The following is a 24,635-nucleotide window of genomic DNA, read 5'->3' on the forward strand; positions in this document are numbered from 1 at the left end:
TAAATTATGCATATACATAGTAACTAAAAAATCAAGGATAAAAAATATGTACCTGAGTCAGAATAATAGCATTTTGTGGCCACTAAATTATTTGGCCAACTGCATTTTGAAGATTACTGACTTCATCAGTCACTACAGGAATAGGAAGACTCCGGAAGTATTCCACGAATTGCAATGGGAATCATATGTGTCAACAAAACATGACAATCATGGGATTTCATACCTTCCAATTTTAAGTCATTCATCGACACCAACTTCTTAATGTTAGCAAAATAGCCAGATGGAACCTTCATACTATGCAAGCATTGGCAAAAATTTTCTTTTTCATCCTTGGACATGGTATAACATGCTGGAGGCAAATACTTACGTTTCCCAACATTCTCAACTGGAGCAAGCTCGGGTCTAATTCCCATTGCTACCATGTCTCTTCGAACGCTAGCCCCATCTTTAGACTTCCCTTTAAGGTTCAACAATAACCCTAACAAGCTTTCGCAAACATTTTTCTCTATATGCATGATATCAAGACAATGTCGGACTTGCGAGTGCTTCCAGTATGGTAAATCCCAAAATATAGACCTCTTCTTCCAAATACTATTGGTAACAGATCTACTTTTACCTTTTACTTTACCGAACACAATGTTTAGATTTTCAAGTCGGGAAAATAAAATTTCTCCATTTAATGGTTTTCTTGCCTTTTTTTTTCTCGATTCTACCATTGAAGACCTTTTTTTCTCTACGATATTAGTGTTTATGTGGAAGAAATCTTCGATGACCCATGTATACAGTTTTCTTGCAGTTTTTTAACCACAATGAATGTGTGTCGTCTTCACAAATATGGCATGCCTTTTTCCCTTTTGTACTGTATCCTGATAAATTCCCGTATGCCGGGAAATCACTTATGGTGCAAAAAATCATGGCTCTGAGTTGGAAATTATGCCCTATATATGCATCATACACTTCAACACCTGAATTCCATAATATTTTCATATCGTCTATTAATGGAGCCAAATACACATCGATGTCGTTTCCAGGTTGTTTGGGCTTTGAATTAGCAATGACATAATAATATATTTTCGTTTCATGCATAACCAAGGTGGGAGATTGTAGATACACAGTAGTACTGGCCATGTATTGTGACGACTACTCAGACTTCCAAATGGATTAAATTCGTCTGAACTAAGTCCGAATCGAATATTTCTAATCTCTTGACCAAATTCTTCAAAATCATTGTTGATATTCCTCCATTAAGGAGAATCAGCCACATGTCTGATCTTATCGTCTATTTTACGCTCAACATGCCATCTCAACAACTTTGCATCTTTGGCATTTGCAAATAACCGTTTCAATCTTGGTATGATTGGCAATTACCATAATAATTTAGCAGGTGGGCATTTTTTGGCCACTTTAATATTTTCTTCTTCCATCTGGGCTTTCCTCTTATACCGTGAAGTACCACATATAATACACTTACCTAAGTCCGCATGTTGGTTTCTATATAACATGCAATCATTTGGACATGCATGTATTCTTTCGATTTCCAATCCCAGTGGAAAAATTAATTTTTTTGTTTGGTATAATGAAACAGACAGTTCGTTATCTTCGGGAAGCATTTCATGCAAAATCGTAAGTACACTTGTGAAGTTTGTATCACTCCAACCATTGGTTGCTTTTATGTTAAACAATTTGAGCACAACTGAAAGTTTGGTAAATTTTGTGCACCCAGTATACAATGGTTTTTCTGACTCGTCAAACAGTTGTTGAAATTCGTCATAATATTCCTTCTCAGGAACATTATCCTCACAGTCATGCAACATATCAGACACATTATCACGATCCTCATTCCAATCATTTTCGTTGTTAATTTCTGAGAAACTTGTGTTCTGATCGAGCAATGTCTCACCATGTCGTGGCCAACACGTATAGTTACTCATAAACCCACGAGTTATCAGATGTTCTTCTATTTTTGTAGAATCAGTGTACATATGATAATTTTGACAATCGATACAAGGACACCATATGTAACCTTCTCCCTTTTTCACCCGATTTTCCTCTGCAACTTTTAGAAAATCGGCCAAACATGCCAAGTATCTAACGTCTGAACTTTTCATCTCGTACATCCAATAAGTACGATCCATCTATAATTCAAAATATGTATTTTAATAAAATCACTATACTGGAGAAAGTATTAATATAATTGACTATACGAGACAAAATATTTAAAAAAACAGTCTTAAAATAAGAATCCTGAAAATTAAACTCTATTACATTAATTTTGGATAAGTAAACATCTAAAAGCATATGCAATGTATATGATACTAACTAAATTACTAAATGGATGTTGCAAATATATGATGGGTATCCTAAAAAGTGATAAAAAAAAAATATACATACGTAATTACTTTTACAATTTAGATTAAACAATTAATATATTTTTTTTCTTTTATCAGTTCAATCAAATTTTAAATTAAATACCAATTAAAATATTTAAATTTGAAAATGACAATAACAATTCTCATAATTTCAAGTGCTATTATTGTCTAAATTTCTAACACAAAAATTTATAAATAAAGTTTTTAGAAACAGTCAAGAAAAAAAAAATAACAATGTAAATAATAAAACAAAATATGTGACGTACCATGATAACATATATATAATTTAATAATTAAAAACATTAAAATTTATTTTATTCATTGTATAATGGTTAGATATCATTATTCTAATTAGTTTCTCTCTCTCATATTGATTTTTCCTTCCCGCCACTCTGTATTAGGTACCTAAAATATTAAATAAAATCTAGAATAATTAGAACGATTGCTTAAAAGTGGTAAAAAAAATGTTACCTTACTTGTGTAGATTAGATCGAGCTAGAAAAGTGTGTTTTGTGGTTCAATTGATTTCTGCCGGCATTTCTGTTATATAAAAGAATAGAAATATTTTAACAAAACTACTCGATCTCAAGAGTTAAATGCAAACTTATAAAATAAATATATAACATAAATAAAAGAGTTATCACAATACCTTAAGAAAATGATGATGAATCGATATTGTGAAAATATTGCAAAGTGGTGATCATGTGCTATAAAAACTAGAACTCTTTTAACAAAATATAACTTACGAATGCAAAGTTTTCAAATAAAAATGCAACATAATTAAAATAGTAATCATAATACCTTTAGAAATTGAAGTAAAATTTGATGGTGAACCAGTAACGTGCAAAGAATGAAAAGACGTAATGGTGAAAGAAAAGAATATAAAATTTGTAGTTTATTGAAACCAGGTGAAGTATATGGATTTATACATAATCAATTGAGATTAATTAGGGATTTGAATAACCAAGTGTCATTGGTGATAAAACTTAATCTCATAAAAAAGTTGTTGCTCATTCATCGGTAAAAAAAGTCTGATTGTTAAGTGGGGCCTATGAATTCGAGAAAAAGGTCGTCCAAAGAGTATAAAACCCGGTTATTTATTTTAAACCGAATCATTAATGAAAAACTCCTATTTCCCTATTAATAAAACCCGTTTTTTTCAAAACCGGATCCTTTCTAAAGGGTCCCATTTACTTTTTTGTAGTAGTGTGTTTGGATGTTCATGTGAATCTTTTAATTTCATTGATTTTTTTATAAAAAAAATTACATGAGCATGATTATTGTACTTGATTTTTCCAATAATTATTGGTCATTTATATGTGAATTTAAATAATTCACTTATTATAATTATCAGTAAGTTTATTTATGTATGATCAAAATGTTAAAATCTATAAAATTCACACCATCATGACCATCATGTACAAAACTCGTTAAAATATATCAATTTCTTAGTCAACATTCAAACTTTGATTATAGATATCAATTAAAAATATATATGTGAATGCTCGTTAAAATCAACATATCAAATTTACATATGGATTCGAACAAAAATTCACAAGCTAAAATCAACATATCAAATTTACATATGGATTCGAACAAAAATTCACGTTCACATGTGAATCTAACTAAATTAAATGTAAATCTATATAAGTTGACTTGATTTTTTTTATGATTTTATCGTTTTGCTCGTACACAAATAAATTTACTGATAATCATTGGTGAAATTACTCAAATTCACATCTGAATTTCATAGAAATATTTGATACATATATGAATTTTTTAGAAAAATAATTATTGACATGTGAATTTTTTTAAAAAAAAATCGATAAAGATTAGTAGATTCACAGGAATATTTTAAATATATATTTAAAATGTACAAAACAATATAAATTTTGATATATTTATTAACTTTTTTTAAAAAAAATAAACCCTGACGTTTAAAATAAAAAAACGAAGTGAACTTTTTTTTTTTAAAATCAGTTTTATATATCAATAGTGATCCTAATTATGAATGGTATATTTTGTTTTTCCGATAAAAAACTTGACCCAAAAATAATTAAACGAAAAAATAAAGTAGGTTTTTTGGTATAATTCAGTATATTTGCGTCAATTTACAAGTCTACAACTATTCTATTGACTTTTGATCGTTTTGATTTCCGACGCTGACGATCGGTTCTTTGGTTACTTGTTTTATATATATATATATATATATATATATATATATATATATATATATATATATATATATATATATATATATATATATATATATATATATATATATATATATATATTGTATCCATAAATAACCAAAAACACAAACACACATGCATCTTGAGACCGTCCAATGTTCCTATTTTCGTGTGTGGTGTTTGCTTATTAAGCTGGCATTCTATTGATTTGAATTGGTTGAGAATTGACGATCAAAGAAGAAAGAAGAAAGAAAAGAAAGAACGAGAAAGATGTTGGGAGTATTCAAGAATGGATTGGTGAGCCCACCAAAAGAGCTAAAGAGCCCAGCCTCATCCCCAAGCAAGGCTGATCAACCCCCGCTGAAAGCCTTCCACTCTTCTCATCCTAACAGTGCTTCCACCATCTCTTTTGGTGAAGATGCTTCCTTGGCCTTTGCTCATTCTTCCCATTCCCTTATGGCCACCCAAAGGTAACATGCATGCATATATAAATACATACCTTTTATACATACATACATACATACATATATATATATATATATATATATATATATATATATATATATATATATATATATAATGGTGAACAAAATTCATGGTTCACATTTTGTTCCAATGAAATACATCTTTACCCTTTTACACAAAACAGTAAGAAATTATTTCTTTGTTTTTCTAACAAACCGTGTATGTTTAAACTATTGAGATGTTTGTTTTGTAGGTTGTTTTGTAGCGTGGATGACATCTACTGTGTGTTTTTGGGGAGCTTAAACAATTTGAATGCCCTTAACAAGCAATATGGGCTGAACAAGACTGCAAACGAGGCCATGTTTGTGATCCAGGCCTACAAGACCCTTCGTGACCGTGGCCCATACCCGGCCCATTCGGTCCTTAAGGACCTTGAAGGCAGTTTTGGTTTTGTGGTGTTTGACTTAAAGGCTAAAACCGTCTTTATTTCACTTGTAAGTTTCTTTGAAAAGAAGATAAAAAATATATGCATAAAGTGTTGATGGTCTTTTTCACCTTGTATGTGAATATTGAACAGGGTAATGATGGGAGAGTTATGCTCTTCTGGGGGTTAGCTTCTGATGGGTCTGTTGTAGTTTCTGATAATTTGGAGGTTATTAAGTCTAGCTGCTCCAAGTCTTTTGCTCCCTTCCCAACAGGTAGGTTGTATATTTATTAAATCCACAACCAAAATTTTATTACAAATTGTATATTGTCATCAGTTTTTCTTATTTTTTCATAAGTAAAGTTTGTAGAATCCGAAAACATACTTTTACAATAATTTGTATGGTAGAAGTATTTGAAAATTTATCAACATAACCATTTATTTGTAAGAAGTAAGAACGCAACATAGATGTTTTTACTTTTTAGTGTTCTTTTGAGAGAGGAAAGAAAGGAGAAAATGGTAATTTCTAACAACTGATTAAAATGAATGGAATGTAGGTTGTTTGTATCATACTGGAGGAGAGTTGAAGAGCTTTGAGCATCCAAAGAACAAAATGAAAGCAATCTCAAGGGTTGATAGTGAGGGTGCAATGTGTGGAGCCACCTTCAAAGTTGATATCTATGCAAAGACCAAAAGCATGCCAAGGGTTGGAAGTCATGCAAATTGGGCTTGGAGCCAAGAGGCTTGAATCTGTTTTGACTTTTCTAAAGTCAACGAGTAAAAGTCAAAATCATGCTCATTGAATTCAAGTACATTTGAGATGCCTTAGTTTTATAATACTCATAATATGACCAAGATTTTGTTAAGTCTATGTGTTTTTGTTTCCTTGTAATTTTTATTTCCTTTGATGGGTACCTTCTGTTTGAGTTGCTTCTTGGAATCTAAATTTGTCTTTGGAGGATTCTTGTACTATTGATTTGACTTCAAACTTATGTGATGCACTCAAACACGATAAACTCAACCGTCTAAATATCAAATGTCATGGTTACCCCAATAGGTTTTTAAGTTTCATACTTTCATTATTGAATGAAGAATGCGTTCTAAAAGGGATCATTTACCAGCCATTATTTTAATTTCTTTAGCATTAAAACCACTACATATTGAAAAAAAAAAAATGTAAATCAAGTACTATGATTTGTTATAACTCATTAATAGATCATTTATGCTTACAGGGACTTCTTCAATTTATTTAAAAAAAAAAAATGAGGTGGATATTATGTTGAGAAAAAAGTTTGTACTTATTAGACCGATTGAATACATTGGTTGAAAAAAATATAAGGTATATTAAAGAAAGTAGACAAATAAGGTTATATTAAGGATGACAACGGTTGAGTTGTAGTGTATTTTAACTCCATTTCATATTTTATTTAACGAGTGATGTTGACATATACATATAAAAAGATGGGAAGGATATGAAGGTTGTTAACAACATGGTCACATAACATGTGATTTGTTGCTTTTGGTTTTGGATGACGTGTACTAAAATTTTGAGATCTGCTATTTTCCGGATGTGACAGACAGCTTATTGTGTTTTTCTTATCCCAGGTGTTTTACTTTTTCAATACGGGTGAGTCGTCAAGGGATTACTATGAGTTGAAGGAATTAAATCTATTCATGTTAATATCATATATGATTTTGGTTTATTCTCATTTATTCCCTACATGTTAGCATTATTACTAAATCAATTAATTGACTTTTTAAAAACACAAATAACGAGATACAAACGTAAATTAAAACCATTACCTAAATAGTAAATAGTAAATACCACAAATCAAAAAGCGTGTTGCTATTAAATATTATGACTTAACCTCAAAATGATATTCATTTTTACAAGTACTTCAAAATTAAGTTCACTTTTTACAGCTATTTTTAGTTTCATTTGCTATCTATGGCTTCATACCACGTGGGAAAAAAAAAACAATGAATCCTGATTACGCCACCTTATCGAATTGAATATATATATTCTATCTGCAAGAGTTGAATAAGAGGGAGATCAGCAGCAGCAGCAGATATATTGTTTTGTTCTCCGTAGTGTTAAATGTAAAAAAAAAAACTTGCATTGATTTGTTTATTACATACAGCATTCTAGTGTCTACCAATAATCATAATATAAATTAATATTTAATGTGAAATTATTTATGGATCAAAGCAAGAAGCTAACCTAGAAGACCATAGATAATAAGGTGGTGATATGACTATACAACACGAACCCATGTCCCTCCACACATAGGACAGCCATGAACCCATCGGCTAATCCACCATGTCTCCCTCTCACTTTGAGTAGATGTATTGGTGTTGCCAGCTTGCGAGTTAAAAGCTGAAGTCTGCCTCAAACATCTTATACACTGCATAAAGTAATGTAAAATTAAAAGCACTGGAGAAAAAAGAAATATGTAAAAATAAAATAATATATAGCATACCTTGTACCAAACGCCTTCAAGACCAGTTTTCCAAACAGCAGTTACTACATCTCTTCGAGAGCCCATGATTCCAAGATACGCACCCAAACCAACGGAAGTGTTTAACCCAAAAGCTGCATCTCTTTCAGACATTCTTCGTTTCCTTGGCCATATACGCTGGGCTTCATGAACATGAGTGGCAGTGGTTTCATTCGATGAATCTGAGGAAGTGGAAGTGGTGAAGCTCATTCGTGAAGAGGAAGAATCATCAACACCACCAAAATCATCAGGATCGGACCATGTCCCACCATATGTGTTTCGTCTGTGCCACTCTTCAGCTGGAGGATGGAGTTCTAATTCTCTCAGCAATAACCCAGCAGCATCTGCACCTCTAGGCCGAGGCATATTCTGTCAAGTGTGAAAAAAATAAAAATAAATAAATAAGAGTTAAAGGAAAGAAATGAGATGTATGTAGAGTATAATAGAAAACCTACCTGCATATGTGGGCCGAGTGATGCTTCGACGACCTCTGGCAAGACGGTGTAGTTTCCGTCTATGTAGTGGAGGCGGACCTGGATGTTGGCGCTGCCTACCTGGGAAACAGGCAGTGGGTGTGCCAGACCTGATGTTCGTTTACACAGATCCATTAGTATCAAGAACAGCACCTTTACCTGCATGCACCCCATCACACATCAGAGGAGAGAAAAATGAAAGGACAAAAAGAGGAGAGATCAAGTAATGATCTTACCTCATCAAATGTGTAACCTTGACCAGCATTGCCCGAGCCATATCTTGACCTATTTGCAGGACCTTCTTCAGGGCCTTTTGCTCCGGACCCAACCTGCTGCCCAGCCCGGGCAATGGCAACGGGCAACTCTTCTGTCCTGCCCAAAGCGGATGTAGCTTTTGTAGGAACAGAGCTGACTTCTTCAACCTTTCCAGGCTGAGGTTTATGAACAGCTGCTGATGAATCTGTGTTTCTTTGTGCTGCTGCAGCACCTATAAATCTTGGTAGTTGTATTCGCCGGAAGAAAAAGCAAAATAGCAAAAGTTGGCAGAGTCTATGAAGGAAATGGCAGTCCCCGATAAGCCTGACAGCTGGCGTCCCAGGGAAAGTTCCGGTGTTTATACTTATAGGCATAAAGGAAGGTGGACCAGTTATGGGATTGGGAGTCGTGTTGCTGTTGTTGCTGTTAGGAGCACCATCAGATGTGTTGCTGATCTTAGCGATGGCTCCTTGTACCCATGCTTGGATTGGAGTGCTTGCTGTTGAACTTGCACTGCCATTTTGAGCACCTGGAAAAATGAAACAAAGTAAATGAATATCTGACCATTTTCGCATAGTTTAAAATAATTCATAAGAAATTTCAATTTACTTTTCTTTATTTGTGTATTATAATTCATACATAGCATTGATTTGTTTATTAACAGTGTACTTTGGAAAATGAAAAATCTACCCAACTGTAGCAATGTCATCCAAATACAAAACAGGGTTTGATTGTTTTACCAAGTATAATGTCCTAAAAAGAAGTATGAAAGTACAATGCTATAACGGGGTAAATAAAGTAGCATTCTTCGATAATAATAAAAAGTGAAACTACAGGGATTTAATAGAAAGAGATACACATGTAAAAGAAAGTATGCTGCTGTTTCTTGCATTTAACCCAAAGTAGAATGTTGTAACAGAAGGAAAAGGAAGTAGCATGCCATAATGAACAAATCAAAGAAAATACACTTCTATTTCTAGCAATTAGCCCAAAAATATTCCCAATTATAGCAATGAAAATAGCGTTGTTTGTATTTGAATGGCATTGCTATAACAGGATTAATTTTTCAAAGTACAGTCCTGTAACAAAATAAGGTGCAAAAATAAACAAATCAATGGAAGTAGGTAAGTGGCCATTTTTGCAATTAACCAATAATTTTAAACCAACAACGAATGACAACTGTAGTAAAAAAATAAAAACTAACCCTGCGTAGCTCCAGGAGCAGGAGTGCCAGTACTTTGGGTGGTGGGACTGATGACCATGCTACGGTTGCCACTTGTCCCAGCAGTTACAGCATGACTTGCCAGTGTACGACAGAAGCTGGCATAACGCCTCAATCGTGTGATGAAATGTGATGCCAGATCAAGAACAGCATCAACATATGCCTACATATTATATTTCATCCTTAAGATTACCAAACAAGCAACAATATCATCAATAAAATCATCAGTTCAGTTCAGTTCAGTACCTGGATGGTTAATACAAGTGCAGGGTCAACAGCCATTGCTTCATGGTCAATGTTGTTTAATGTCTCACCCGATGCCTGCCATGGCTTATCAACTAGAGCTGAAGGATTAATCAGAGCCGATTCTATTCCTTTCCCCAACATATCAAGTAACAATCGCGCTTGCATATCCAGCACCATTGCTCTCACCTCTTGAGCATTTGTGCCTTCTAATAGCCTGCATTTTATCCTATCTAATCCCTGCAATTTTTTTTTAAATAAATCCAACTTAAAAAATAACCAAAAGAATGAGAGATGGCTTGAAGAAACATACAGGGCTATATTGTTGTCTGTGCTGAGTGGAAGGAAGAGAATGAAAATCCGCATCCAGAACCGCAATCACATTGTTCAGTGAAACTGAGTAACAACACAACATCAACACGAAATGACCAAACTGCCCTTCACTATCAAATTTTTTATGCGTAAAGTTTTTTCAGATTATAAACGTTGCTAATTCATATTATTACCAATTCCATCCTCAGCAGCACTTTGTGTACAGCCAACAGCATCCCACCAATCAACTCCAACCATAAGACTCCACCAAAATCTGCAACGCCAAGTAATTTAGGAAAAAGAAATTGCCATGTCAGCAATCCTGTCACGAGTTCTGTAGAAATGAAATTAGAATATACCTTTCTGCAATTGCACGTTCCCATGTTGAGGAGTTTGCTTTCACTTGACTGCTTGGAACAGCAGGGGGAAGAACACGAATTATCTTCAACATAGTACAATCCTTACTTGTATCATGCCACACAGTAGCAGAACAGCAGCTCGTAGAAGAAAAAGCAGGAGAAGCAATTGCAGAAAAAACATTGATCTGATAGTTATCAACAGGTGTAAAACTCGAACCAGAAAAAATATGGACCCCACCTCTTAGAAACGCAACAGCAACCTCACCACCATGAGCAGAATAGACTATGCGAGCAAGGGTTCTAACATCACTTGGCAAATCAAAAGGATCAAAAACAACCCTTTTTGCCTTCTCAATGTCAGATTCTGACATGTTTATACCCTCGGAAGTCGATCCTGGTGTAGCTGTTGGATTGTTTTTAAAGTAATCAGTAGCTGGAATGCTTTTATTCACTTTTGTGACCCACACTGTCTGCATAGGAGGTTGTCCACCAAAAGTGGATGTAGGATTCCCAAATATTGGATGCAGGACAACAGGCTCTAAAGAGGATTCCCATCTTTGAACTCTCCATCCAGTAATTGAAGGACCTTCATCTGGATCATAAGGAGACATGTATTGACCTACATAAACAATGTCAACAGTTAACAAGTAACATAAAAGATAATGTAGAAGGTTGAAAGGTTGAAAGGTTAAGTACCTTCAACAATTACAATAGCAATAACAGAGCCACCACAGGTAGGGTCAAAGGCAACTGCAGTGACTCCAGAACCCCATGTAGTTGTTGCTGCTAATTGAGCTGAAGCTTCAGGACTCACATATGCAGAAAAATTTGAAACGGGAGAACAATGAAGGGCAACCATGTCACTATAATCTTGTTCTGTAAGTTTCTTCCCTTGTTTACTTTCTGAATCAAAGTATTCCTGCCAGCTAAACAAATAAGAAGCTAACGAAGCAAAACCATCCCAAGAAGGTGGATTAAGTGAAGGAGGGATCCCATTAGCGGTGCTTGTCTTTGGAGTAGCTTGAAATCCATTCCCAAATCCAGGAGTCACCTCCCAAACAACAACAGTAGAAGGGTTCACAATTGGGACTCCTGCCACATGTAAAGCTCCTGAGTCTGTAACAATTGCATCAGCTGCCATAATCCCACTAGGCCCAGCTCCCAAGAGGCCTTTGCTTGTGCAAAACCATTTAGATGTGCCACTTTGATTCAGTGGCCATTCAGACCAGTGGAGCTGAATAGATCCAGATGAGAAAACAGAACATACACACAGAAAATTTGGCCATCCAGCTGGAGCTTGAGGTTGTTGTGAGAGAAATTTTTCTTCAAATGGTGACTTTGGAGAGCTACCAGATCTTGAGGAAAGCCACCTATACTAGTTTTCAGAAAAAGAAAGAAATGTCATGAATGATTCATAGTTTGAATATAGATAACCAGAGGGTATAAGCATCATACAGGAGACACCCCAGATAGCCACTTTGTTATAACTGCAATATCCTGTCTCCACTCATGTTCCCGTTGCCAACAACTAGCATCGTTAACCAAACTAGTTGATCCCTGTAGTATCATTCAACATGTCAGTGTTAGTGTTAGTGTGTCATATCAGAGAACCTAAAGAGCTTGGGGAATGAATAAGAAAAAAAAAAAAAAAAAAAAAAAACAGATTTGAAGGGCAAGAATAAGCTTTTGGATACTATAGTGATACAATGTCATACACAATTAGTGAAAGTCAATACTAGAAGTAAAGCAGGCAAAGCTTACATGGGAAGGCTGAGTCCAGATGGTTATCCTCCCATGAAAGTTAGCAATTAGCAAGGCACGAGGGCAAGATGAAGGTGACCATTCAATAAATTGAACTGAATCACGTGGAGAATCTGGCATATGGTTATTCAATCAAAAAATTCATGACTTAGAATAAAGATATAAATATACCACAAGGAACAGCAAAAATAACTTCTATGCATGTTGGTGAACATATTGCTAAGGAAAAATCAGTGCAGTTGTTTTTGATGTGTGTGATAGATTGGCTATCCAATGCTATTGAAAAATCCATAAATAGAACCAATAAGAAAATGAAGTCTTCTAAAAGAATTTCACAAACAGTACCTGCTATGACATTGAATACGGTTGACTCAGTAGGTCGTTCAGGGATCACAATATGTATTGGAATCCAAAATGGCGGATTTGCATTAGAACTACAAGAAGCAGAATAAATCTTAGAATGAAATGTATTAAGTATTAACCACAAAGAAATGGCTTCAAATTGCTCAAGTTGTGCATACATCTTAATATGCTTCCTGAAACTGAACTAGATGATAAAACTTGAAACTTTACCAATACACAAAGTATGTCTGCCAATGTCATATGGTTGGAATATAGATAATATTTCATTACCTTGGTATACGTGCACAGGTCTCTGAAGCACATGCTATGGCATTCAGCTTTCCACACCAAGCAACAGCACTGTTAAAGCACTAAACCCAATTAGATATTACTAATAGTCAAGTGAAGTAACAGAAATCCACACACAGCAGTTATTTCTGCCACAAAAGCTAAGATTTGGATGTTTCCATACAAACAAATCTTAGATGAGCCACGTTTTAACAAGTAAAACATGAAAAACCGAGTTTCTCATACAAGCTTCTGTCATACTAAGTTCAAAGTTGAAAGTGCATAAAAAAAAGATGGTGCTATGTCTCAACTTTCATTTTGAAAGGATGATTCCATCCAAAGTGATCAAACACTTGGAAACAACAATAACCAGTAAGAAATTGTTTGCACAAATGAATGGTCAAGAACTACAGTGGATACATTTGAATATTTGATTACATCAAGATTAGGGGATCTTTAGGATTGCTAATAATTATAAGGTGCTTTAGTGCTTATTAGCTTATTGCAGTTTGCTACATCCAATAAGCTAGTAACAGCTTCTGTTTATTGACTTAAAGAAGCACTTTTGGAGATGTTGTTTCATTAATTTATCATCTCTTTGTGGTTAGGTGCTAATAAGCTAATTTGAGTGTTTGGATAAGTGGTTTTATTTTAACTTATCAGCTTATTGTGTATTGGCATCACAAAAGCTAATCCAAACAGTTTTTCTTAAACTGTGTTTGGTACCTCATAAGCTAATAAACACTTTTTATTTAAAAAATAATAATAAAATAAAATAAAATAAAAAAACATAAGTTGTTTTGAATAAGCGATCCCAAAACACCCCTAGATGTTGGAAGATACAACTCACTTTACTAAACCTTCTATTCTAAAAAGGTAATAAAACAAACCCACCTAATAGGCCGCACAAATTGTACTTCCTGTCATCCAATCAAAAGAAATAGCACCTAATGTGTCTGTTTAAAGTCGACCAGGTAACTTTCCAATCCAAATCAGCATTTTCATCTTCATCACAGTGGTGATTTCACTTAATTTCAGGTATAAATGCTTGACAACAGGAAATGTTGCAGAACATAAATGTGGCGTCTAAGATATATGTCTTTCGTAATGTTAATGTTTATTGCTAATTCATCCGCATACAAAGTGGGTTAAGAATGGGGATATGTTACGAATGCTAGTTTTTTAGGCTGCAGAATCAAACTTACCAAGAAAATAACGCAGATTACGCACCAATTAAGAAAAATTAAACTTCAGATGTAGAAATCTGAAATACCAAGGAGAAATACCTAAAATTGCGACAAAGTTCAGGGACACTCATTTTATACTGCAAATTAGACCTTGGCTGCTTAAGCCTGATACAAAAGACGGTTGCGGGATTCACAGAATCCTCATCCATAGGATCCCCGGCAGTTCCACCTCCTTTATCCATATCACTATCGTCTCCACCACCGGCACCGGAATCAGCAACAACAGCGTCTTCCGGAGGCTCGTGAACAGCAGAAGTATCAGCTGTAGCAGTGGCAGCAATACTTGTACCGCCAGATGAGGATTCTTCTTCGGAGTCTTTAATATTGTAAGCAACGGGGCCAGACGAGGCACTCATCTGAAAGAACCAATTAAAGGGCCAAAAACCCTAATTTATATATCGATGTAGAGATAGAGAGAGAAAGAGGAGAGAGGAAAAGATGAAGTGGTGAGAAAGTCGCAATTGAGGGCGACAGGAATGACTGGAGATAGAGAATTGCTTTGTTTTCTGTCGAGAGATCGAGAGGGAGAGAGTGAAAGTGGGGTTAGGGTTCGTATAAAAGAAATGGGTGACAAATAGAAAAGGGGGCAGATTTTTTGGGTGGGTCTGTCCAAAACAAATGTTTTCGGTTAAAACAAATCTCCCAACTTTGTTTTTTTCATAAATATATTATTACATCACTCACTCTTTATTACTATTTTATTTTTAAAGATATAAACAAATGAATACTTTATTCAAGTATAAGGTAAATGTGACTTATATGATATGGTAAAAATACAAGGTTCTAAACAATTTTTCGTAGTTTCGTCACAGTGGGTTATGATTTCAATGTTTATATTTGATATCATGCTTTAATATATATATATATATATATATATATATATATATATATATATATATATATATATATATATATATATATAAAATAGGTGTAGTTTAATTAAAAAAAATAAATATAAAATTTTAACAATTTGAAAAGTTTGAATTTATAAGAAAAATAAAAAAAATTTGAATTATTAAGATTAATGAAGACTTTAATGTATTGAATACACTACATATATAAATTTTTTATAATAAATATTTTACATATATATTACCTTACACATTAAATATGAAATTTTAATTTAATAAAATGAAAAATACAATAAAATGACAAGTGGAAAATAGAAAATTTAAAAATTCTAAAAAAATGTCACGTGTCCAAATGAATGAGAAGACGACATTTGGCAAAAAAAAACATTCATTTATTATAATATATATATATATATATATATATATATATATATATATATATATATGTATTCAAATGTTTCTACTATTTATTGTGTGCATGTAAAATTGATTTTAAACCAATCATTTTAGTTATTTTAATAAAATAATTAATACATATTAAATGTTGAATATTTAATTAATATTCATTATATCTTCAGCGTATAATATGTATTAATTATTTTTTTAAAATGACTAAAATGATTAGTTCAAAATCAATCTTACATACATACGATAAATAGTTAAAACATAATAACCTAACCATATATATATATATATATATATATATATATATAATTGTCGCCTTAAGTCATATACAAATGACGTGGCTCGTCACTGCTCGTAAAATCTTGAGGTTTGAAATTATCGTCAAAATCGCTTAAAGTTATTTAAAACTTGAAAAACACCATTATACTAAAAATTATCACAAAAATGTAATAATTTTTATCTTTCGTTTTTTAAATATCATTGTGACTGAAAATAGTTTATTTTCGGTCAAAATGGGTAAAACAAAGTTAAAGTTTTTTATTTTTTTCATAATATTTTTAGTTCAAATGGTATTATAAATATATAAAAAACAAACTTTATGAATGTGAGTGTTATTAACGTAGTTAAAAATATAAGCTTTTATGCATATAGTAGATTAATGCATGAAGTATATTTTCAATCCCTTAACTTAATATAACCTTTGATTTTCAACCCTTTAATTTTAATAAATAATATTTATCATCTTTTTACTTTTATAAATATCATTTTCATCATTTCCACCTTTAATTTTGTAAAATATCATTTTCACTGATTCGTTTTCTAAACTATACTACTTATCCTGGAGTATATATAAATACGATTTTTCATCGTTCTACTTTTTAGAATGCTTTTTTCACGCTCTTATTTTTTAAATGTTATTTTGATCTTCTTTGATTTTCTCAACAGAGAAAATACATAATGTCAACAAATAAAGTGTAACTTTAACCCTTCAACTTTGTATAATACATTAGTTACAACCCTTCTATTTTGTAGAAAAATTTTCTTTCCTTGAATTTTTAAAATATATCTTTTACCTTCTCCACCTTCAACTTTAAAAAAAGTCACTTTCACCCCTTCATCTTTCATCCCTAACTTTATATAATCTGTCACTTGCAACCCCTCGATATTGTAAAATTATGTCTTCCATCCCTTCACTTTTTAATTTAACTTTGTAAAATATCACATTCACAACTTCATTTTCTAAATTTTCCTATTTATCCCCCGTCTTATATATGTAATAGTATGATTTTATCTCCTCTATTTTCCTAATACGCAACAAAAACACGTAAAAATCCGCGGCAAAGCGTGGGCTCAATTACTAGTTTATAAAACACTTTAGATATCTTGTTATTTTTTCATAGCTTTTTCGGTTCATAATTTAATAATCAAGTTTTTTTTTATAAAAAATATGTTAACATTTGTTATATATATCTTTACTATTCTATAAAAGAAATCTATTTATTTCTATAAATAGATTTATTATAATAATATTATTTTTTTAAGACGTTCAAGTCTCAAAGCCTAAATTACAACCAATTTTAAATAAAATAATAATAAATTTTAAGTCATCCAAGTTTATAAACCTAATGTACAATTACGTAATGCATATTTGGACCCAATCCCTTAATCCGCTTGATCCCTGATCGAGTTTGTTTACTCCTGAGATCTCGCCAAATATCCCGACATCCAACCTTTCTGTTTTCTTCATTCTCAGATCTCAGTTTCAAAATCGGGAACCCTCTATCTCTCTAAACTCTCATGTTCAATATAATAAACCCTAGCCTCAACACACCACCTCTGATCCTTCTCTCCCAATTTCATGCACACAGTCTCCATGGGTCACCACAATCCACCACCTCCTTCAACGTCTCCACAATCCACAAATCACCGTCATAACCTTCATCACTACCAATTGCTACTCTCCAAAAACCCTCACAAGTGCTAGCCACCACGATCATCAAAACCATTCACCATCATTATCCCATGTCAGCCTCTACTCATGTTTCTCTCTTCGTTAGATTCTTGGGTATTTGAGGAATTCCTGGTGTTTCATGAAAAAAAGCTAATGATACTATGATACTTGAATTTTAGGAGAAATAACAATGATACTCGATTGTCAAGGATTGAACTCGAATCACATATCAAGAGAAAAAGAAAACCTTTACTTGTAGAAGATGTAGGAGGCGAAGGTGGCACAGTCGAAGCAAACAAAGGCAAAGTAGGCGATGCCGGTGACATTGCAAATCGGACGGAGTCAGACGATATCGGATCTGGAGGAGAAATAGGTGGAATAAAGAAGTGGAGTCGAAAAGAATAAGTGTGTGTATGATCAAAATGCCCCGCTCTATGAAGAACACGATGAAGGGTAAACCCACAAAGGGTCGTTTGTGTCGATTTATTGAATTTAGGGTTTTCATAACCAATTTTTAGATAAAGAGGGGGAAAGAGATTTAAATCGGAGAATTACCATGATTATTGGGATTATTTTTGGAAGTTATTAAACAAATAACTAAATTACCCTTATTTATTTATTGGGTTAAGTTCAAATGAGAACACTACTTTATTTTACTATTATACTATGAATTTAATATGTATAGTATTGTGGTAATTATAATATGAATATATTCAATTTTATATTGCTATTCTATTGTAAAATTTATATATATGTGTAGTAATTTAGTAAATTCTAATGTGAATGTTAAATATGTAATTGTTCATATATTCGGTGATGAATAATGTCATAAAGTTGTACATAAAAAAAAAATTAATGTGAATATTAATGTGTGATTGTTCGTATACGTGTTGATAAATAATGATATATCGTTGTATATACAAAATTCATAGTAGAATAGTAACATAAAGTGGTGTTCTCACGTTCTCACACTAAATAGTGTTCTCATTTGAACTTAACCATTTATTTATTTAATTATTTAATTTTGATTGGCCCACATTTATGCATACAATAACACAATATTTATTTTAAACAAATGAACCTAGATCTCTCTCTTTCTCTCTCTCTCTCTCTCTCTCTCTATATATATATATATATATATATATATATATATATATATATATATATATATATATATATAACTTATTAATTATATAGTTTCTACAATTAGAAATCTAACATCAATATATTTTTAAGATAAGATATCATGTTACATCGCTCACAGTTTAATGAAAACTATAAGACAAAATTGCAAAAATGTTCAGTGTGGTTTATCGAAAATTAACACTTTAGTCCAAAAAGTTTTGAACTAGCATCATTGGTCCAAAACTTTGATTTTGTTGCATTTTTGGTCCAAAATATTTTGAAATTGTCTAAAATGACAGATTTGCCGTTGGTGTTTTTTTTTTCAAATTTTTATCAATTTTGTTTATTAAAATAAATAAATAATGTAAACACCCCCCCCCCCCCCTATTTGCATTTTTTATTGTAAACACCCCATTTATCACTCAACACCACATTACGTGTCAAGCATAACCACCACCACCAGAAGCTACCACCGGTAGCACAACCACCACCACCACCTACATCGCCGCCTATATGAGGGATATGAATAGATAGAGTCGGAACTAAAGAGACGGAGAGAGACACGAGCAAATTCTCTGTTCATCTACATATGGGGATCAAAGTTCTTCGTCCACTACCGAAGTTCTATAAGCAATGATATTCGTTCTCACTTCAACCCTTCATAAATGGGGATCAGAGCTAGAATCTCAAGAGACACCAGCTGGTCATCGTCGGATCTTCGAATCCTAACACCTCTACAAACCATAGCTCGGGTTTGCAAACCCTCGGTAGGCGGCAGAGCCAAAACACTTATTGAGATGCTGGAAACTCAAGCTACATACGTCGGAGTCGTTGCAACGGCCCTAGCCAAACCCTTATCGTCGTTGACAAACAAATCTGGTAGCACATGTAAAGTCATCGTTGTCAGTTTTCATATCTACATGGTTGTCGTCGGTTTTCATATCTTTGAAAAATTTGATGGAGAGCCAACTGGTCATTTGTCGGAAAATCGATGTTGGTGGTGGTGTTGAATTGTATATGTTAGAAGGTTGTTGTGGTGTTGACCGATAATTTTCAACTGGTGACGATGGTTTACGACTGGTAATGGTGGTTTCCGGCTGGTAGCGGTGGATTCCAACTCGTAATGGTGGTGGTTGCTCATATATTTTGGACAGGTAATGGTGGTTGTGTTAGGTTCTTTTTGTGAAAAAATAAAAAGTAGAAAAAAGACATATGGGAAGGGGGAGAGGGTTGAAATTATCTTTTTTATTTTTCTTTTAATTAGAAAAGGTATTTAAATAAATAGATAAATAACTGTAAAAGGGAAAAGTAATGGCAAAATCATCATTATAAAAAAAATTTAAAACTACTCGGACCAAATTCACAACAAAACCAAAGTTTTTAACCGGTGGTGTTAGTTCAAACTTTTTTAGACCAAAGTAACAATTTTAAGCTAAACATATGGGACCATTTTTGCAACTTTGTCAAACTATAATCATTAAATTGTGAATGTTGTAAAACAACTTTTTTTTAAACTGTCAATGTTGTAAAACAACATTTTTTGCTTGCAAATACATTAATCGCTGCTTTCTTATTGTATAATATAATTTTTATTAAATTTTTATTTGTTTAGTTATTTTTGACAAAAATTGCAAAAAATATCCTTATGGTTTGTCGGAAATTGCTACTTTTTGTTCAAAAGGTTTTGAACTAACATCACAGTCCAAAAAGTTTATTTTGTTGCGAGTTTAATCCAATGTATTGATCGTCATCTATGTTTCCCCACTAAATGGATCATGGGTTGGCCATGTGATGATATTTTTGTTGCTTCCTATGCGTTTCCCTCTATTTAATTAATATACTCGACAATGTATCCCGAAAAATGTAAACATGGGTTCTTATCGGTCTATGAGGTTCAAAATATCGCCATATAATCATAGAAATACAACACCATCGTTGATTTCTTAGGGAAGAATAATACTTAGGGGAAAAAGTGTAGTGGAATAGTAATTAGGGCAAGAGTGGGGAAGTAAATGAAGGGAAGAGAATCGTTACCATCTCTTTAAAGGGATATAAATTAATTAAACAGGGAGAAGTGTAAGATCCCTCACATCGGTTTATTTAAATTAGCTTGTGATAAAATCTTTCAGAATAATTTCAAAGTTTTAGTTTGCGGAAAAACAATTTCCAAAGTTTAATTCAGTTCTTCATAAACAAATAGTTCCCAGACATGGTAAAGGAGGGTGATACGATCGACATGAAGTCCTTGGGCCCACACACCATTGGGATAATTAAACAAAATCGTAAAGGAAATGTCACTTTTCAAAGACTTTACCCATTGGTAAAATTCAGATGTTTTGCTAAACCAAATGAGGCGTCCGAGTCTCACAACTCCTCTGACAAAATATCTTCAGAACACACCTCGTCTGAAAAAGTGATCTCGGAAGGAGATGTGATTACTGTCTCGGATCAAGAAGGGGAGGAGACAGTCGTTCCTAATGTGGCTGTAGCCGAGGAGCATAACCTAAGATTAGTGCACATTGAAAGCGACTACAATGAGGGGTCTTCTATTAATGAAACTGAGGTTGATCAATATGAAGACCTTGATCTTACTGGTTTTGATCAAGATGAAATTCCTACAAATTTCGGAAGCAATGATGATTTCTTGACAAATGTCAACCTCAACACTCTGCTGGATAATGTCAGTGATGTTGCTCTCCCAACAACGGAGACAGGGGAAACTGAAGACGTTCTTGACTCAACACCCATCTCTAAAGAGCAAGTGGTTGGTTCTACGATTCCTATGGTGACTGTGTCAGGGATTACTCCCCTTGACAGTGCTTTGCCTACATCTGAACCACTTCAGGGTGATCAATCAACAGACCAGACCTTGCAGCCTCCATCCAAAAGAAGACGATGATATCCTACGTTCAGGCTTCTGAATTCTAGCTTGTCTCAAGGCTTTCCAATTACTCCAACTACCACTCCTGCTATTGTAACTACATAACCTTTACGTGAAGGCCCTAGCACCATTTTTGAAACTGGTGGCTCCTCTGTTCCACTAGGATTTTCTCCTCCAAGGGCAAATCTCGAAGATGCCTCTGTGCGTTTGGCCTTGCATCTTACTCAAGAACAAACCGCTGCACTTTCTTTTAAAGCCAAAGGAATTGCCTTTAGAGAAGGTCAGTCAAGAGAAGAAGATTATGTAATTGATGAAATTTAGAAGAGAGTAAATGTGTTGGATCAGAAAAATATGGAGCTCAACATTCGAGTTGAAGATCTTCTGAGTGAGAATACTAATTTGAAGATTCAAGTTTCTGATCTCCAAGAAGATAGAGCAACAAAGACCAAGCAAATCTTTGAGCTCCAAGCTCATTTCAATATTTTGACCTCCAACTATTTTGATCTCAAGAATAAGCTTGAAGAATATCTCGGTGCTAAGTATAAGACATCTGCTGATGAGTATAGAATAAATCTTCATTCTTAGGCTCACTCCATTGTTGTGCCAACTACTCAGACCTCACGGGTCGTGGACCGTTTTGAAGAAGAGTCTGCCCATGCTCCACATGTTGCAGAGATTATTCGAGACAGACAAGCCAAAGCCGTTGAGAAAGGACAACTCTTATTTAAGAGGAGTTCCGATAAAAGCGCACCCGGGAACAAATCCACAATTACTGTTATGGATCTCGAGGCCGTAAGGTTTAAAGACACGTATGTTGATCGTTCGAGAATCACATCTTGGGGTTTGCATGATCCCCTAAATATGTGGATTGTACGGAGAAAGAGCGGCAATACAGATCTCTACAAAGATTGTCATGATTTAAACTCTTGGACCAGGGTGGATCTTTCAGAGTTGTCTCAATCTCCCTTTTCAAATCCGATAGATAATCAACAAGCAACTAATTTCAAAAAATTTCTGGAAGATAAAGTGAAGAAGGGCTTTCCATCTACGAAGACTATTGAATCCGTAATAAAGCATTATCCTGACATCATTGATACCAAAACTGGTCATCCCCTCCAGGTGGTGATGTGGCCTGCTGAGGAGATATTTGAGTCAGCCGTGAAAGAATACACCGCTATGGTTGCTGAGATTATAAACAAGCAAATGTGGAATGGAGCGATGGGACAAGAAGATGTGATGATTGTGGACAAAGATTAACTTACTTCAAGCTAGCACCAAACCAAGGGGGAGATTGAAGGGTCTAATTAATGGTTTGGTGTAGGCTTTCACTATAATAGGTTCTTTTGTATGAATACACATTTTTGGTAGTTTATGTAAGAGTTTACGGCCGTAAGCTTGTTTACGGCCGTAAACCCAAGACTGGCCCAGGTCCGTTATAAATAGGGGTGTGCTAGGTCGTTTAATGGTTGTTGATACCTCAGAGTTTCGACTGTTATTCCACAAGTTGTACCAGACGTTTTTGCTATTAGAAGCGTGTGCAAGCTTGTTTAGATTCTTGTTTCTACTTTGTTCTTTATTATTATCGATTGTGTTTATTGTTTGATCACTGGTAACATCCGTTTCAGGACCTTACAAAGGGTCCTCCAAAATTGTTTTCCCCCAAGATCCTAGAAAATTAAAAAGAAACCGACATAATAAAATAGCTAATATTATAAGAAACACGCTACATATATTTGTATGCAAATAACATGTAATCTGCACTGTTAAACGATTGCTTTCAAGATCCAACATTGTATGGCTAGCGAGTTTTCTATACTATTCAGGAACCATAAGCTTAGCTTATTATTACAATCCGTATCGCCTTAAGCCCTAATTAATATCAAACAAATAATAACTAAAATCAAGAAATAAAGGGGCTAAAAAAGAGGAATTTATTGAAATTTTAATACAGAGACGCATAAATGGAGTAGAAGGGAAAGTGGGAAAGAAATTACCTCGTTTTATCAACCCTAAAACCTCAGCATCGCCTCAAGATCTAACATCCACCCTCATAAATCGAAACAAAAAAGAGATATATGAATTTGTAGAGAGAAGATGAAGATAAACATAAAGTAGATCAAAGTTAATAGGAATCAGAGAAGAGTGGTGGTGGTTTGGGGAATACCTAAAGGCATGTGAGTTTCTAGACCACCATCATATTTTCTCTTGAGGTTGCAAAGTTTTTGCAAATTAGAATAAACATAGATGGGCGCATAAGTGAAGAGCGAAGCGCATCCGTTCATCGAGTTCATGAAAATCGTCCATGTTTGCTAAGAAAGACGTTTGGAAGCAACGTCTTCCAACATGTGTGTCGGTAAAAAAATCAACACTTTGGCCAAGCAAAATCGTTTGAATCGACTTTGATGTCAATGGTATCATTCTGGATGTAGGTTACGCGTCATTAAGAAAAGCCTGTAAATGTGATCTAGGCAGCTGGAGAAAAAAAAAGGGTTTTTTATATAACAATGATATTAAAGAGGTAGAATGATGGAGACAGGTGGGAATGAGATCCAGACATTGTATCTTTCTTGTACGTGCTTGCTATTGTAGAAGATAAAACTGAGGTTGAGAGAAGAGATCCATACCTGGTAGAAAGAGGAAGAGAAAGATCGAAATAAAGGTAGATCAGAACAAGGCGGGTGTTTTGATTTTTTTTGGGATTTCGTTTCTCGCCTAGCCACTAAGCAAAATGCGCGTTCCCTAAAATAAATATAAAGCGACACCTCTACACGACAAACATATTTTTTAGGTGCCCTCTGCATTTTTTAGACACTAATTTTAGGGCACGCAAAAATGTGTGTCCTGAATCCTTATAATTTTGGGAGAGATGACATTCTTTTTAGGGCACACACTTTTGCGCATCATAAATCTGTGCGTGTCATAGTTTGCGCGTCATTAAAATGGCTATTTTCTAGTAGTGTTGCTCCAAAGAA

The 24,635-nt window shown here is 33.9% G+C and overlaps 2 protein-coding genes across 2 annotated transcripts; one reads left to right on the forward strand and one right to left on the reverse strand.

Annotated features, from left to right (window-relative positions):
- The first annotated feature begins 4,788 nt into the window (after window positions 1-4,788).
- Window positions 4,789-6,382, forward strand: LOC145038590 (stem-specific protein TSJT1-like). The gene is made up of 4 exons (XM_078986901.1): window positions 4,789-5,031; window positions 5,280-5,520; window positions 5,604-5,724; window positions 6,008-6,382. Exons 1-4 carry the CDS (start codon window positions 4,832-4,834, stop codon window positions 6,196-6,198), a joined length of 753 nt encoding a protein of 250 aa, XP_078843027.1. The 5' UTR covers window positions 4,789-4,831; the 3' UTR covers window positions 6,199-6,382.
- Window positions 6,383-7,272: 890 nt separating this feature from the next.
- Window positions 7,273-14,996, reverse strand: SFR6 (sensitive to freezing 6). The gene is made up of 16 exons (XM_078990431.1): window positions 14,490-14,996; window positions 13,207-13,275; window positions 12,919-13,007; window positions 12,574-12,686; window positions 12,268-12,369; window positions 11,509-12,187; window positions 10,813-11,431; window positions 10,648-10,727; window positions 10,455-10,537; window positions 10,145-10,381; window positions 9,881-10,061; window positions 8,658-9,205; window positions 8,404-8,580; window positions 7,931-8,317; window positions 7,672-7,855; window positions 7,273-7,478 (listed from the first exon to the last, which is right to left on the reverse strand). The coding sequence occupies exons 1-15, from the start codon at window positions 14,804-14,806 to the stop codon at window positions 7,706-7,708; spliced, it is 3,831 nt and encodes a 1,276-aa protein (XP_078846557.1). The 5' UTR covers window positions 14,807-14,996; the 3' UTR covers window positions 7,273-7,478; window positions 7,672-7,705.
- Between the last annotated feature and the right edge of the window lie 9,639 nt (window positions 14,997-24,635).

Source organism: Lactuca saligna, chromosome 4 (genome assembly GCF_052625555.1).
Source record: "Lactuca saligna cultivar CGN05327 chromosome 4, ASM5262555v1, whole genome shotgun sequence".
Classification (NCBI taxonomy): Eukaryota; Viridiplantae; Streptophyta; class Magnoliopsida; order Asterales; family Asteraceae; genus Lactuca; species Lactuca saligna.

Bases quoted from the DNA above. Each gene is read 5' to 3' on its own strand.
- LOC145038590 (XM_078986901.1), top strand. From the start codon at position 4,832: ATGTTGGGAGTATTCAAGAATGGATTGGTGAGCCCACCAAAAGAGCTA. The intron at 5,032-5,279 runs GTAACATGCATG...TTTGTTTTGTAG, and splicing joins TCCCTTATGGCCACCCAAAG to GTTGTTTTGTAGCGTGGATG. The intron at 5,521-5,603 runs GTAAGTTTCTTT...AATATTGAACAG, and splicing joins AAACCGTCTTTATTTCACTT to GGTAATGATGGGAGAGTTAT.
- SFR6 (XM_078990431.1), bottom strand. From the start codon at position 14,806: ATGAGTGCCTCGTCTGGCCCCGTTGCTTACAATATTAAAGACTCCGAA. The intron at 10,062-10,144 runs GTACTGAACTGA...TATAATATGTAG, and splicing joins CACTTGTATTAACCATCCAG to GCATATGTTGATGCTGTTCT. The intron at 8,581-8,657 runs GTAAGATCATTA...GGGTGCATGCAG, and splicing joins AAGGTTACACATTTGATGAG to GTAAAGGTGCTGTTCTTGAT.